Source organism: Odocoileus virginianus, chromosome X, assembly GCF_023699985.2.
Source record: "Odocoileus virginianus isolate 20LAN1187 ecotype Illinois chromosome X, Ovbor_1.2, whole genome shotgun sequence".
NCBI lineage: Eukaryota > Metazoa > Chordata > Mammalia > Artiodactyla > Cervidae > Odocoileus > Odocoileus virginianus.
The window spans coordinates 24837162-24850849 of NC_069708.1; the positions used below are offsets into that span (position 1 = coordinate 24837162).

Sequence of the window (13688 nt, forward strand, 5' to 3'; positions counted from 1 at the left end):
GGATTGCAAGAAGAACAAACCAGTCAATCCTAAATAAAGTCAACTCTGAATATTCACTGAAGGACTGATGCTGAAACTGAAGCTCCAATACTTTGGCACCTGATGCAAAGAGCTGACTCACTAGAAAAGACCCTGATGCTGGGAAAAACTGAAGGCAGACGGAGAAGGGGGTGACAGAGGACAGGATGGTTGGATGGTATCACTGGTTCAACAGAAATAAATTTGAGCAAACTTCGGGAGACGGTGAAGGACAAGGAAGCCTGACGTTCTGTAGTCCAGGGGGTTGCGGAGTAAGACATCACTGAGCAACTGAACAACAAATTGCATGCATGTGCTAGCTAAGTCATTCAGTCATGTTCGACTCTTTGAGACCCTATGGACTCTAGCCCACCAGGCTTCTCTGTCCATGGAATTTCCCAGACAAGAATACTGCAGTGGGTTACTATTTCCTCCTCCAAGGGATCTTCCTGACCCAGGGATCAACCCACTTCTCTTATGTCTTCTGCATTGGTAGGTGGGTTCTTTACCACTGGTGCTATCTGGGAGGCCCACTATGGAATATTACTTAGCCAGGCTTCCCTAGAGGCTCGGATGGTAAAGAATCTGCCTGCAATACAAGAGATCTGGGTTTAATTCTTGGGTCAGAAAGATCTCCTAGAGAAGAAAATGGCAACCTGTTCCAATATTCTAGCTTGGAAAACCCCATGGACAGAGGAGCCTGGTGGGCTACAGTTCATGGGGTAGCAAAGAGTTGGATATGACTGAGCAACTAACACACAAACACACACACACACCTTTGCATAATACTATTTTTTCATGGTTGGTCAACAGAAAATAGTATGTCACTAAACCTACCATTTACTATAAAACCCTGTAATCACTTTTTAAAATCCAGAGGCATATCAGAATTATCTTGGAATTATTTCAAAAATACAAACGACCAGGTATTGCTTTTTTCCGCCAAAGCTCCAGATGTGTTTCTAATGAGCAACCATGTTTAAAAACTACTGGACTATGTGATGATCTTTCACTTTTATCATTTGTTTCAGTTTTTCTTTTTCATATTCAATGTTCTCATTTCATTTAGTATGTTTTACAGTTTCTCCTTTTCATTTTGTTGCTTTTGTTCTTTCTTAAGCATAGTAGAAAAACTTTTGTGTGTATACATATATATATATATAATGTATAATATATATTTTAGAAAATTTATGAATTTTTGCCTAGCTAAAATTTATATTTTGATTCCACTTATTTGATTTTGTATGAATAGAATGCTATTAATAGATTTCTAATTTATATTAGATCAAAAATTTGATATAGTTTCATGTAGTTTGGCATCTAGCATTACTGCTAAAAGTCTAGAAAGTGTATTATCTTAGTGATACAAAAAAATTGAATGAGACTTGACATCTCTAACCCAATTTTGAAAGTATAAAGAGATACTATTTTAAGAAAAACAGGAAATCAACTTGTGTTGCAATATTGCTAACTAACTTTGTTGAAATTTCATAAAATGTTATGCTAGTGTCTATTATTCGTTTTGATACCTTATTCAAGACTCCACATTGTATTTAGTTGCATTGAGCAGCTTTAGCTGCATGCAACAAACCTAGTAAATTATCTTTTCATTTTTATTCCATTAAAAATATTGCCTAATTTTCTTCATTATTGCTTCTTAGATACACCCATCAATTAAAAGTGATGAGATGGAGAAATGTCTGTTTTGTTCTTTGTCCCATTTTTTGATTGGGTTGTTTATTTTTCTGGAATTGAGCTGCAGGAGTTGCTTATATATTTTTTAGATTAATTATTTGTCAATTGCTTCATTTGCTATTATTTTCTCCCATTCTGAAGGTTGTCTTTTCACCTTGCTTATAGTTTCCTTTGCTGTGCAAAAGCTTTTAGTTTAATTAGGCCCCATTTGTTTATTTTTGCTGTTATTTCCATTACTCTGAGAGGTGGGTCATAGAGGATCCTGCTGTGATTTATGTCAGACAGTGTTTTGACTATGCTTTCCTCTAGGAGTTTTATAGTTTCTGGTCTTACATTTAGATCTTTGATCCATTTTGAGTTTATTTTTGTGTGTGGTGTTAGAAAGTGTGCTAGTTTCATTCTTTTACAAGTGGTTGACCAGTTTTCCCAGCTCAACTTGTTAAAGAGATTGTCTTTTATTCCATTCTATATTCTTGCCTCCTTTTTCAAAGATAAGGTGTCCATACTTGCGTGGATTTATCTCTGGGCTTTCTATTTTGTCCCACTGATCTATATTTCTGTCTTTGTGCCAGTACCATACTGTCTTGATGACCTTAGCTTTGTAGTATAGCCTGAAGTCAGGCAGGTTGGTTCCTCCAGTTCTGTTCTTCTTTCTCATGATTGCTTTGGCTATTCGAGATTTTGTGTAAACCCGTACAAATTGTGAAATTATTTGTTCTAGTTCTCTGAAAAATACCATTGGTAGTTTGCTAGGGATTCCATTGAGTCTATAGATTGCGTAGTATACTCATTTTCACTATATTGATTCTTCCAATCCATGATCACGGTATACTTCTCCATCTATTTGTGTCCTCTTTGATTTCTTTCATTGGTGTTTTATAGCTCTCTCTCTCTATATATATATGGCTTTTGTTTCTTTAGGTAGAGTTATTCCTAAGTATTTTATTCTTTTCGTTGCAATGGTGAATGGAATTGTTTCCTTAATTTCTCTTTCTGTTTTCTCATTGTTAGTATATAGGGATGCAAAGGATTTCTGTGTGTTCATTTTATATCCTGCAACTTTACTATATTCATTGATTAGCTCTAGTAATTTTCTGGCGGAGTCTGGCTAACAGATACATGAAAAGATGCTCAACATCACTCATTATTAGAGAAATGCAAATCAAAACCATAATGAGGAACCATCTCATGCCGGTCAGAATGGCTGCTATCCAAAAGTCTTCAAATAATGAATGCTGTAAAGGGTGTGGAGAAAAAGGAACCCTCTTACACTGTTGGTGGGAATGCAAACTAATATAGCCGCTATGGAGAACATTGTGGAGATTCCTTAAAAAACTGGAAATAGAACTTCCATATGACCCAGCAGTCCCACTCCTGGGAATGCACACCAAGGAAACTAGATCTGAAAGAGACACGTACACCCCAGTGTTCATTGCAGCACTGTTTACAATAGCCAGGACATGGAAACAACCTAGATGCCTATCAGCAGACGAATGGATAAGGAAGCTGTGATACATATACACCATGGAATATTACTCAGCCATTAAAAAAGAATTCATTTGAATCAGTTCTAATGAGATGGATGAAACTGAAGGCCATTATACAGAGTGAAGTAAGCCAGAAAGATAAACACCAATACAGTATACTAATGCATATGTATGGAATTTAGAAAGATGGTAACAATAACCCTATATACAAAACAGAAAAAGAGACACAGATGTACAGAACAGACTTTTGGACTCTATGGGAAAAAGCGAGGGTGGGATGATTTGAGATGATAGCATTGAAACATGTCCATTACCATATGTGAAACAGATCGCCAGTCCAGGTTAAATGCATGAGACAGGTTGCTCAGGGCTGATGTACTGGGATGACCCTGAGCGATGGGATGGGGAGGGAAATGGGAAGGGTGTTTGGGATGAGGAACACATGTATACCCATGGCTGATTCATGCCAATGTATGACAAAACCACTACAATATTGTAAAGTAACTCACCTCCAATTAAAATAAATAAATTAAAAAATAAAATAAACACTGTTCCACTCTCTACTAAAAAAAAATAACAAAATAAAAGTGATGAGATGGTTAGAGAGCATCACTGACTCAGTGGATATGAATTTGAGCAAACTCTGGGAGATAGTGAAAGACAGGGAATCCTGGTGTGCTGCAGTCAATGGAGTTGTGAAGAGTGGGACATGACTTATGAACTGAATAGCAATTTAATTGCCAAATACATGGGATTTTCTTTAAAGTATCTTTAATATTATTTTTGATATTAATTTCTCATTTTGATATTAATTTCTCATTTAAATGTTCTCTTCTCTGCAATTACCCACTATGTTTTCTTCAGCCTTCTAACTTTATTGAAGGTTTCCATGGCTAAGTCAAAGATTTCTCTTGGTAAGTGTCACATAGCACTTGAAAATATGTGGTTTATTTTCAAATATCTTTTGACAATGGTTTATAACGTATTTCCACAGTGATAAGCGAACAGACTCTGTGTGATTTCAATATCTTTAGGCCATGAAATTTTTGCACCTTGTTTATGTCCCTGGATATTCTCCAGTGTCTCTTAGTTTATAGTCTGTGGGAACTTGAATAGCACTTGTATCCTACTGTTGTATTTTAAATGTGCTGAGTTGGCTCATGGTACTTTCCAGGTCGACTGTGTCTTTACCACTGAACCACCTTTATAGTCCATCCCCAGGCTATACAAACATTTAATTTCCAGAATTCTGGAAAACATGAAGTTGAAAATTTTGAGAGTTTTTCATTGATTTTGTTGTTGTTGTTGTTGTTGTTGTTGTTTTGAGCAGAAAGTTTTTGGAGATACCTAATATTTAACTTTTCTCAACATCCAAGAAATAGTTTTTACACTTTAAAACTTTAATTATTTATGTGTTTGCATCTGTATTGCTTATGCCCCCTCTATCTTATCTTAATGGCAGTTACCTTGAAGCTATCTGAAACAACCTGGTCTTTGGTGCTGGGCTGACTACCACTGTCTGACTGAAATTTTTCAAAAGGGCTGGCTTGAGAAAGTTTGAGGGCCACTTGATTATTTCCTGCTGAAGCTGCTTCTTCAAAGTTACCATTTAAATCAGCTTAAGTGTGTCTCTTTCACAAGACTTTTCTAACAGTGGCAAGAAGCAGTTAACACATTATATCATGACATTTTGCAACCCGTACCACTACAGCTAGAGGCTCTGTTAGAATGTGATTTGTTTTACAAGAATCAGTTGTAATATAATTCATAAGTGTTTTGCCATGATATGACTAGGGTTATTAGCTTTCTAGCTTGCACTGTTTGTGTTTTCTATGTGTGCTACTCATAATTAATACTGTGATAGTATTTCAATTCTGGTAACAAATTCTGTTAATGAGTATACATGGTAGGTTGATTTAACAGAAAGTCACCCTAAAATATAATGCCTTGAAATAGAATCTTAATTCTTATAAATTCAGATCAGAAGTTCAGGGCTAGTATACTACCCTTATGGCAGAAAGTGAAGATGAACTAAAAAGCCTCTTGATGAAAGTGAAAGAGGAACTAAGATCATGGCATCTGGTCCCATCACTTCATGGCAAATAGATGGGGAAACAGTGGAAACTGTCAGACTTTATTTTGGGGGGCTCCAAAATCACTGCAGATGGTGATTGCAGACATCAAATTAAAAGACCTTGCTCCTTGGAAGGAAAGATATAACCAACCTAGATAGCGTATTAAAAAGCAGAGACATTACTTTGCCAACAAAAGTCCATCTAGTCAAGGCCATGGTTATTCCAGTGTTCATGTATGGATGTGAGAGTTGGACTGTGAAGAAAGCTGAGTGCTGAAAAATTTATGCTTTTGAATTGTGGTGTTGGAGAAGACTCTTGAGAGTCCCTTGGACTGCAAAGAGATCCAACCAGTCCATCCTAAAGGAGATCAGCCCTGGGTGTTCATTGGAAGGACTGATGCTGAAGCTGAAACTCCAATACTTTTGCCACCTCATGCGAAGAGCTGACCCATTGGAAAAGACCCTGATGCTGGGAGGGATTGGGAGCAGGAGAAGGGGATGACAGAAGATTAGATGGCTGGATGGCACCACTGACTTGATGGATGTGAGTTTGAGTAAACTCCGGGAGTTGGTGATGGACAAGGAGGCCTGGCGTGCTGCGATTCATGGGGTCGCAAAGAGTCGGACACTACTGAGCGACTGAACTGAACTGAACTGAACTGAATTGATGGATACTTAATAGTGTTGAGCATTTGAATTATGGACATTTGAAGACTGAGGCCCTTTCTATATAATTATTATGCTATTCTTAAAAATGCCCAAATATTCAATGATTGTTCCAGCTTCCATTATCACTCCTGCATTTCAACCACCAGGAAGGGGAAAGAGAAAGAAGGAGAATATTCTTTACCCTTAAGAGACGAACTGGTGGTTGCACATATTGATTTGGATCACAGTCTGTTGGCCAGAGAGCTACACACAGCTGAAAAGAAGCCTGGAAAAAGTATTATTTATATTGGGTGGCCGTTTGCCCAGCTTAAATTTGGGGATTCTATTAACAAAGGGAAAATGGAAGAATTGATATTGAAGATTAGCTACAGTCTGAATACTCTCCAAGAAGTATCATAAGCATGTGTTCCCTCGTGTCAAAGGAAGTTTGTGTTCCTGAACAAAAAGAAATTGCAGAGAACTCACTTTACTGGTTTTCATCATCCTAAATGTTTTGAGGTGGGGAAAGATTTGGGTAGAGGAAGTGAGGTGTGAGATAAGTGACTTCTGTGTGAGAGTAAAAGCACTAAGAAAGAGAAATTTTCATAGATTAGGAAAGGGATTAAATCTGTTTTCCCATAGATAGAGAGCTTCCATACCTTGATAACTGGCTGAGCCTTACAATTATTGCAGAACGTAAGTGAGTGGTGGCATGAAGCACTCTGGAAATATGGACCTTATATATAAGGATGCTCAGCCTCAGTAAGGTTTGACACAATCTATCTGGCATAGGGACTTTGTGAGCTTAGAGCAAGAAGATTTGCCAGCAATGATGGATTGAAGACTGTAATGTTTTCTCCCATTTTATAGATACCACCAAACCTTTCTGGATTTTTGTGAGACCTTTGGGAGGAGAAGGGGTCTTTCTAGCATTGGGGGTGAATTTCCCATCACCCCAGAGAGGTTTCATTTCAAGTATATATAATAGTTCTTATACAGTCAAGTATGTGGTGTAAGATTCATACATTTCTGAATGAGGGGAAACTTTGGAGTACATGGGCCCAGCAGACATTTCCAAGGTAAGGGATCATTTCTCTTTGGAAACTCAAACCACAACAGAACAGTTGATAGATCCAGTTACAAGGCCCAAATTAGGTCATAAAAAACAGTGGGAGTAGTGAAATTCTCATTTATTACCTCAACTAGGAGGGTCCTCCTGCATCCCACAGTACCTGGAGGAGCTGAAGGCTGGCTATACAGCTGAGGAGGACCAGTTGCTTTCCATTTCCAAAGAGCAAGACACAGAGGTAATAGACAGGAGCAATTGATGAAATGGAGGCCAGACACAGGGAAATATTGCTTTTTCATAAGCACCCAAAGGGGTAAATTAGAAAGTCCAGGAGGACTGCTAAAATCTCTCCAGTGGATTTCCATTTTATTCAGAGGAAAAACCAAGTGACTTACTATGGTTGTTAAGGGTCTACATAATCTTGTTCCTCTCCTATTCTCTCTCCCTGGCCCCCTTTGCTTCAGTAACACTGATCTCCTTGCCATCTTTCAGACACATCAGGCATATTGTAGCTTTTAGAACTCAGCATGGACTATTCCCTGTGTCTGAAAGGCTCTTCCTTTAGAAAATGTCATGTCCACCTTCCACACTTCCTTCTCATTCCTCAAATTTCATTTACTTAGTGAGATCTATCTCAAACACCTTATTCAAATTACAATCTTCCTTCTCTCAGAACTCCTGGTATCCCTTACCCTGTTCTATGTTTTTCATTGCATATAAGCATATGTGATTGTTTGACTGATTGATTCAGTTTATTATTTTTGTTTCTCTTCATACACTAGAATGTAAGCTCCATAAAGGCAGAGATTGTTTTTTCTTGTACACTGATGAATTTGAGCTTTTGGAATAGTGAGTAGCACATACCATACAATAAATATTTGTTGAATTAATTATTAGTTTATTTTTATTTTAAAAAATTTATTTATTTTAATTGGAGGCTAATTACAATATTGTAGTGATTTTTGCCATACATTGACATGAGTCAGCCATGGGTGTACATGTGTTCCCCATCCTGAACCCCTCTCCCACTTCCCTCCCCATCCCATCCCTCAGGGTCATCCCAGTGCATCAGTGCTGAGTACCCTGTCTAATGCATCTAACCTGGACTGGCGATGTATTTCATATATGATAATATACATGTTTAAATTCTCTCAAATCATCCCACCCTCGCCTTCTCCCACAGAGTCCAAAAGTCTGTTCTTTACATCTATGTCTCTTTTGCTGTCTCACATATAGGGTCGCCATTACCTTATTTCTAAATTCCATATATATATGTTAATATACTGTATTGGTGTTTTTCTTTCTGACTTACTTCGCTCTGTATAATAGGCTCCAGTTTCATCCACCTCATTAAAACTGATTCAAATACATTCTTTTTAATACCTCAGTAATATTCCATTGGGTATATATACCACAGCTTTCTTATCCATTCATCTCTGACGAACATCTAGGTTGCTTCCACGTCCCGGCTACTGTAAACAGCGCTGCGATGAACATTGGTGTACAAGTATCTCTTTCAATTTTGGTTTGCTCGGTGTGTATGCCCAGCAGTGGGATTGCTGGGTCATGTGGCAGTTCTGTTTGCAGTTTTTTTAAGAAATCTCTACACTGTCCTCCATAGTGGCGGTACAAGTTTGCATTCCCACCAACAGTGTAAGAGGGTTCCCTTTTCTCCACACCCTCTCCAGCATTTATTTGTAGACTTTTGAACAGCAGCAATTCTGACCAGTGTGAGATGATACCTCATTGCAGTTTTGATTTGCATTTCTTTGATAATGAGTGACGTTGAGTATCTTTTCATGTGTTTATTAGCCATCTGTATGTCTTCTTTGCAGAAATGTCTGTTTAGTTCTTTGGCCCATTTTTTTTTTATTGGGTCATTTATCTTTCTGGAATTGAGCTTCAGGAACTGCTTGTATATTTTTGAGATTAATTGCTTGTCAGTTGCTTCATTTGCTATTATTTTCTCTCCATTCTGAAGGCTGTCTTTTCACCTTGCTTATAGTTTCCTTCATTGTGCAAAAGCTTTTAAGTTTAATTAGGTCCCATTTCTTTACTTTTGCTTTTATTTCCATTACTCTGGGAGGTGGGTCATAGAGGATCCTCCTATGATTTACATTAGAGAGTGTTTTGCCTATGTTTTCCTCTAGGAGTTTTATAGTATCTGGTCTTACATTTAAAATCTTTAATCCATTTTAAGTTTATTTTTCTGTATGGTGTTAGAAAGTGTTCTAGTTTCGTTCTTTTACAAGTGGTTGACCAGTTTTCCCAGCACAACTTGTTAAGGAGATTTTCTTTTCCCCATTATATAATTGTTGACTCCTATGTCAAAGATAAGGTGTCCATAGAAGCATGGACTTATCTCTGGGTTTTCTATTTTGTCCCACTGATCTATATTTCTGTCTTTGTGCCAGTACCACACTGTCCTGATGACTGTAGCTTTGTAGTATAGCCTGAAGTCAGGCAGATTGATTACCCCAGTTCCATTCTTCTTTCTCATGACTGCTTTGGCTATTCGAGGTTTATTGTAAACCCATACAAATTGTGAAAATATTTATTCTAGTTCTCTGAAAAATACCGTGGTAGCTTGATAGGGATTGCATTGAATCTATACACTGCTTCGGGTCGTATACTGATTTGCACTCTATTGATTCTTCTGATCCATGAACACGGTATATTTTTCCATCTATTTGTGTCCTCTTTGATTTCTTCCATCAGTGTTTTATAGTTCTCTATATATAGGTCTTTTGTTTCTTTAGGTAGAGTTATCCCTAATTTTTTTTTTCTTTTCGTTGCAATGGTGAATGGAATTGTTTCCTTAATTTCTCTTTCTGTTTTCTCATTGTTAGTGTATAGAAGTGCAAAGGATTTCTGTGTGTTAATTTTATATCCTGCAACTTTACTATATTCATTGATTAGCTCTAATAATTTTCTGCTGGTGTCTTTAGGGTTTTCTATGTACAGGTTCATGTCATCTGCAAACAGCAAGAGTTTCACTTCTTCTTTTCCTATCTGGATTGCTTTTATTTCCTTTTCTGCTCTGATTGCTGTGGTTAAAATTTCCAAAACTATGTTGAATAGTAGTGGTGAAAGTGGGCACCCTTGTCTTGTTCCTGACTTTAGGGGAAATGCTTTCAATTTTTCACCACTGAGGATAATGTTTGCTGTGGGTTTATCACGTATGGCTTTTATTATGTTGAAGTATGTTCCTTCTAAGCCTGCTTTCTGGAGAATTTTTTGTCATAAATGGATGTTGAATTTTGTCAAAGTCTTTCTCTGCATCTATTGAGATAATCATATGGTTTTCATCTTTCAATTTGCTAATGTGGTGTATCACATTGATTGACTTGCAAATATTGAAGATACCTTGCATCCCTGGGATAAAGCCCACTTGGTCAAAATGTATGATATTTTTAATACGTTGTTGGATTCTGTTTGTTAGAATTTTGTTAAGGATTTTTGCATCTATGTTTATAAGTGATATTGGCCTGTAATTTTCTTTTTTTGTGTTGTCTTTGTCTGGTTTTGGTATTAGGGTTATGGTGGCCTCATAGAATGAGTTTGGAAATTTGCCTTCCTCCGTAATTTTCTGGAAGAATTTGAGTAGGATAGGTGTTCAGTTCAGTTCAGTTCAGTTCAGTCACTCAGTCGTGTCCGACTCTTTGCAACCCCATGAATAGCAGCATGTCAGGCCTCCCTGTCCATCACCAACTTCCAGAGTCTACCCAAACCCATGCCCATCGAGTCAGTGATACCATCCAGCCATCTCTTCCTCTGTCATCCCCTTCTCCTGCCCCCAATCCCTCCCAGCATCAGGGTCTTTTCCAATCAGTCAACTCTTCGCATGAGGTGGCCAAAGTATTGGAGTTTCAGCTTCAACATCAGCCCTTCCAGTGAACACCCAGGACTGATCTCCTTTATGATGGACTGGTTGGATCTCCTTGCAGTCCCAGGGACTCTCAAGAGTCTTCTCCAACACCACAGTTCAAAAGCATCAATTTTTCAGTGCTCAGCTTTCTTCACAGTCCAACAATCGCATCCATACAAGACCACTGGAAAAAAACATAGCCTTGACTAGATTGACCTTTGTTTGCAAAGTAATGTCTCTGTTTTTTAATATGATGTCTAGGTGGGTCATTGCGGGGAGCCAGCTTGACTGCTCAGGCTCCTTCTTGGCTCTGAGAGAGATCAAGAGATCCCTCTCTGTCCCGCCACCCCTGATTTATTAAAGCACAGGTTGGCCTTTCTCACCTCCATCAAGGAAATTGCTGTAGCGATCTTTCACCTGTTCACCTGTTGCTGATAAACTCGTCATGATTGAAGCCTGTTTTCTATCCAGTTAATGTTCTATTGATTTCAGTTGGGTGCTAGGGTGATGCTTTACTGATCTTAAGTGGAGGAATTTAAAACACCTGTGCCTGTAGCTCTGCACATATGCAAACCTTTGATCTATTAGCAACTCCTGTTAGCATATATATAGGTGTGGTATTCTTCAATAAAGTTGGCAGAGTCAGACGCAAGCAGACTCTGTCCCTCTCAACCCCATTCTTTTCTAGTCTTTTCTTTCCTAGTCCTTTCGTTTATTTCTCAGGTATTTCGGCGATTGCGCCCGTGACCGGTTCGTTTGCCGGCAGGCTCCGGCAAGTGGCGCCCGAACAGGGACACGAGCGGATCCCGGACTACAGCCACCCAAAAACAAGTAATCCCGCGGGCAGCGTTTAAAGTTGCAGGTGTTGTGGGTGGAGAGGGTATAGTTGAGAGTAAAAATCATGGGTCAAAGTAGTAGTAAACAGTTCTTTGTTTCTACGTTAAAAATGATGTTAACTGCTCTAAAGTTTATAACTCCTAAAAATCTGCAACCTACCTCCGGGACAGTTGAACATATTTGCAATTTCCCGGAAGACCCAAAATCTAGTAAAAAGGAGGCTGTTGCTTTAACATCTGACTCAGAGTCTGAACTCTCTCATGAGGATCAAGGAGAACTAGATGAGTACAATAGAGAGAATTGGGATGCTTTTACTGTTACAAAAGGGAAGGACAAAGCATCCCCCTTTTTGGAACTTAAAGAAATGTTAACATCTATATCACAGAGAGTGGAGCAATTAGAGTTACTGTTTCCTTCGGGTCCCAAGCCGCAGCACTTCAATACACAGTCTGTTGTGGCAGGATTGGATCCCATTCCAATTCCTCCTATGCCTCCTCCTTTGGTTGAGGCTCCCTTAATACCTACAGCTCCTGTATATTCTCCTTTGAAATTTGAAAAACCCGTCCTTTCCCCACTTCAAATGGCTGTTAAACATGCTAGAGACCAAGGAGAAAGCCTTGAGGGATATTCCATGATTTTTCCAGTTTTTGAAGACGCTAACCGCTGCAGGCATTATGAGCCTGTTCCATTTAAACAGTTAAAGGAGCTTAAGCAGGCTTGTGCCCAGTATGGACCCACGGCACCTTTTACATTAGCTATAATTGAGAGCCTCGGAGCCCAATATCTGCCACCCAACGATTGGAAAGCTATTACACGCGCCTGCCTTTCTGGAGGCGATTATTTGCTCTGGTGCTCCGAGTATGGAGAAGTTTGTGGTCTTATTGAAGATCGTAATCGCCGTAATGGGTTACAAATTAATTTTGACATGCTAATGGGAGAAGGAGTCTTTAGGGCTCTTGATGCACAACTAAATTATCCAGAACAAGCTTACCTTCAGATTAGTGAAGCTGCATTAAAAGCCTGGAAGAAACTTCCCGTTTCTAATAGAAAGACTGAAGATCTTTCGAAAATTCGGCAAGGGCCTGACGAGCCTTATCAGGATTTTGTTGCTCGTCTATTAGATGCAATATCTAAGATTATAGGAGATGAAGAGGCAGGTCTTATTTTAACAAAACAGATGGCCTATGAGAATGCAAATGCTGCGTGCCAAGCCGCTCTGCGACCTTACAGGAAAAAGGGAAATTTAACAGATTATGTTAGAATTTGTGCTGATATTGGCCCTTCTTACCTTCAAGGGCTTTCTATGGCCGCAGCTATTCAAGGAAAGTCTATTAAAGAGGTTTTGTACCAACAAGCAAGGAATAAGGGAAATATAAAAAGAAGCGGGCCACCAGGAAGCTGTTTTTCATGTGGACAAATGGGACATCGTATGGCTCAATGCCCAAAAAGGAACAATAACCCTGATTCGGCAAAAAATCCTAATGTCTGCCCTAGATGTAAAAAGGGAAAACATTGGGCCAGAGACTGTCGTTCTAAGACTGACATAGAAGGTAAACCTCTGCCTCCTGTCTCGGGAAACTGGGTGAGGGGCCAGCCTCAGACCCCAGAGCAATGTCATGGGGCACTTCAGACCCAATCAGTTGGAAAACTGATGAACCTGTCTGGGTTGATCAGTGGCCCCTGACCAAAGAAAAAATTTCAGCAGCTGAACAATTGGTGCAGGAACAATTGAGCTTAGGACATATTGAGCCTTCCAATTCCCCTTGGAATTCACCAATATTTGTTATAAAGAAGAAATCTGGAAAATGGAGGCTTTTGCAGGACCTCCGCAAAGTAAATGAAACTATGATTGTCATGGGACCCTTACAACTTGGCCTGCCCTCGCCTGCAGGGATCCCTCGTAAAACGTTTAAGATAATTATAGATTTAAAGAATTGTTTCTATACTATTCCACTCCATCCTGATGATTGTCAGCGTTTTGCCTTCAGCATA

At 38.9% G+C, this 13688-nt stretch overlaps 1 protein-coding gene across 1 annotated transcript; it reads left to right on the forward strand.

Annotated features, from left to right (window-relative positions):
• The first annotated feature begins 11760 nt into the window (after positions 1–11760).
• LOC110130937 (endogenous retrovirus group K member 10 Gag polyprotein-like) lies at positions 11761–13380 on the forward strand. The gene has a single exon (XM_020883227.2). The coding sequence runs from the start codon at positions 11761–11763 to the stop codon at positions 13378–13380; it is 1620 nt and encodes a 539-aa protein (XP_020738886.2).
• Positions 13381–13688: the final 308 nt, after the last annotated feature.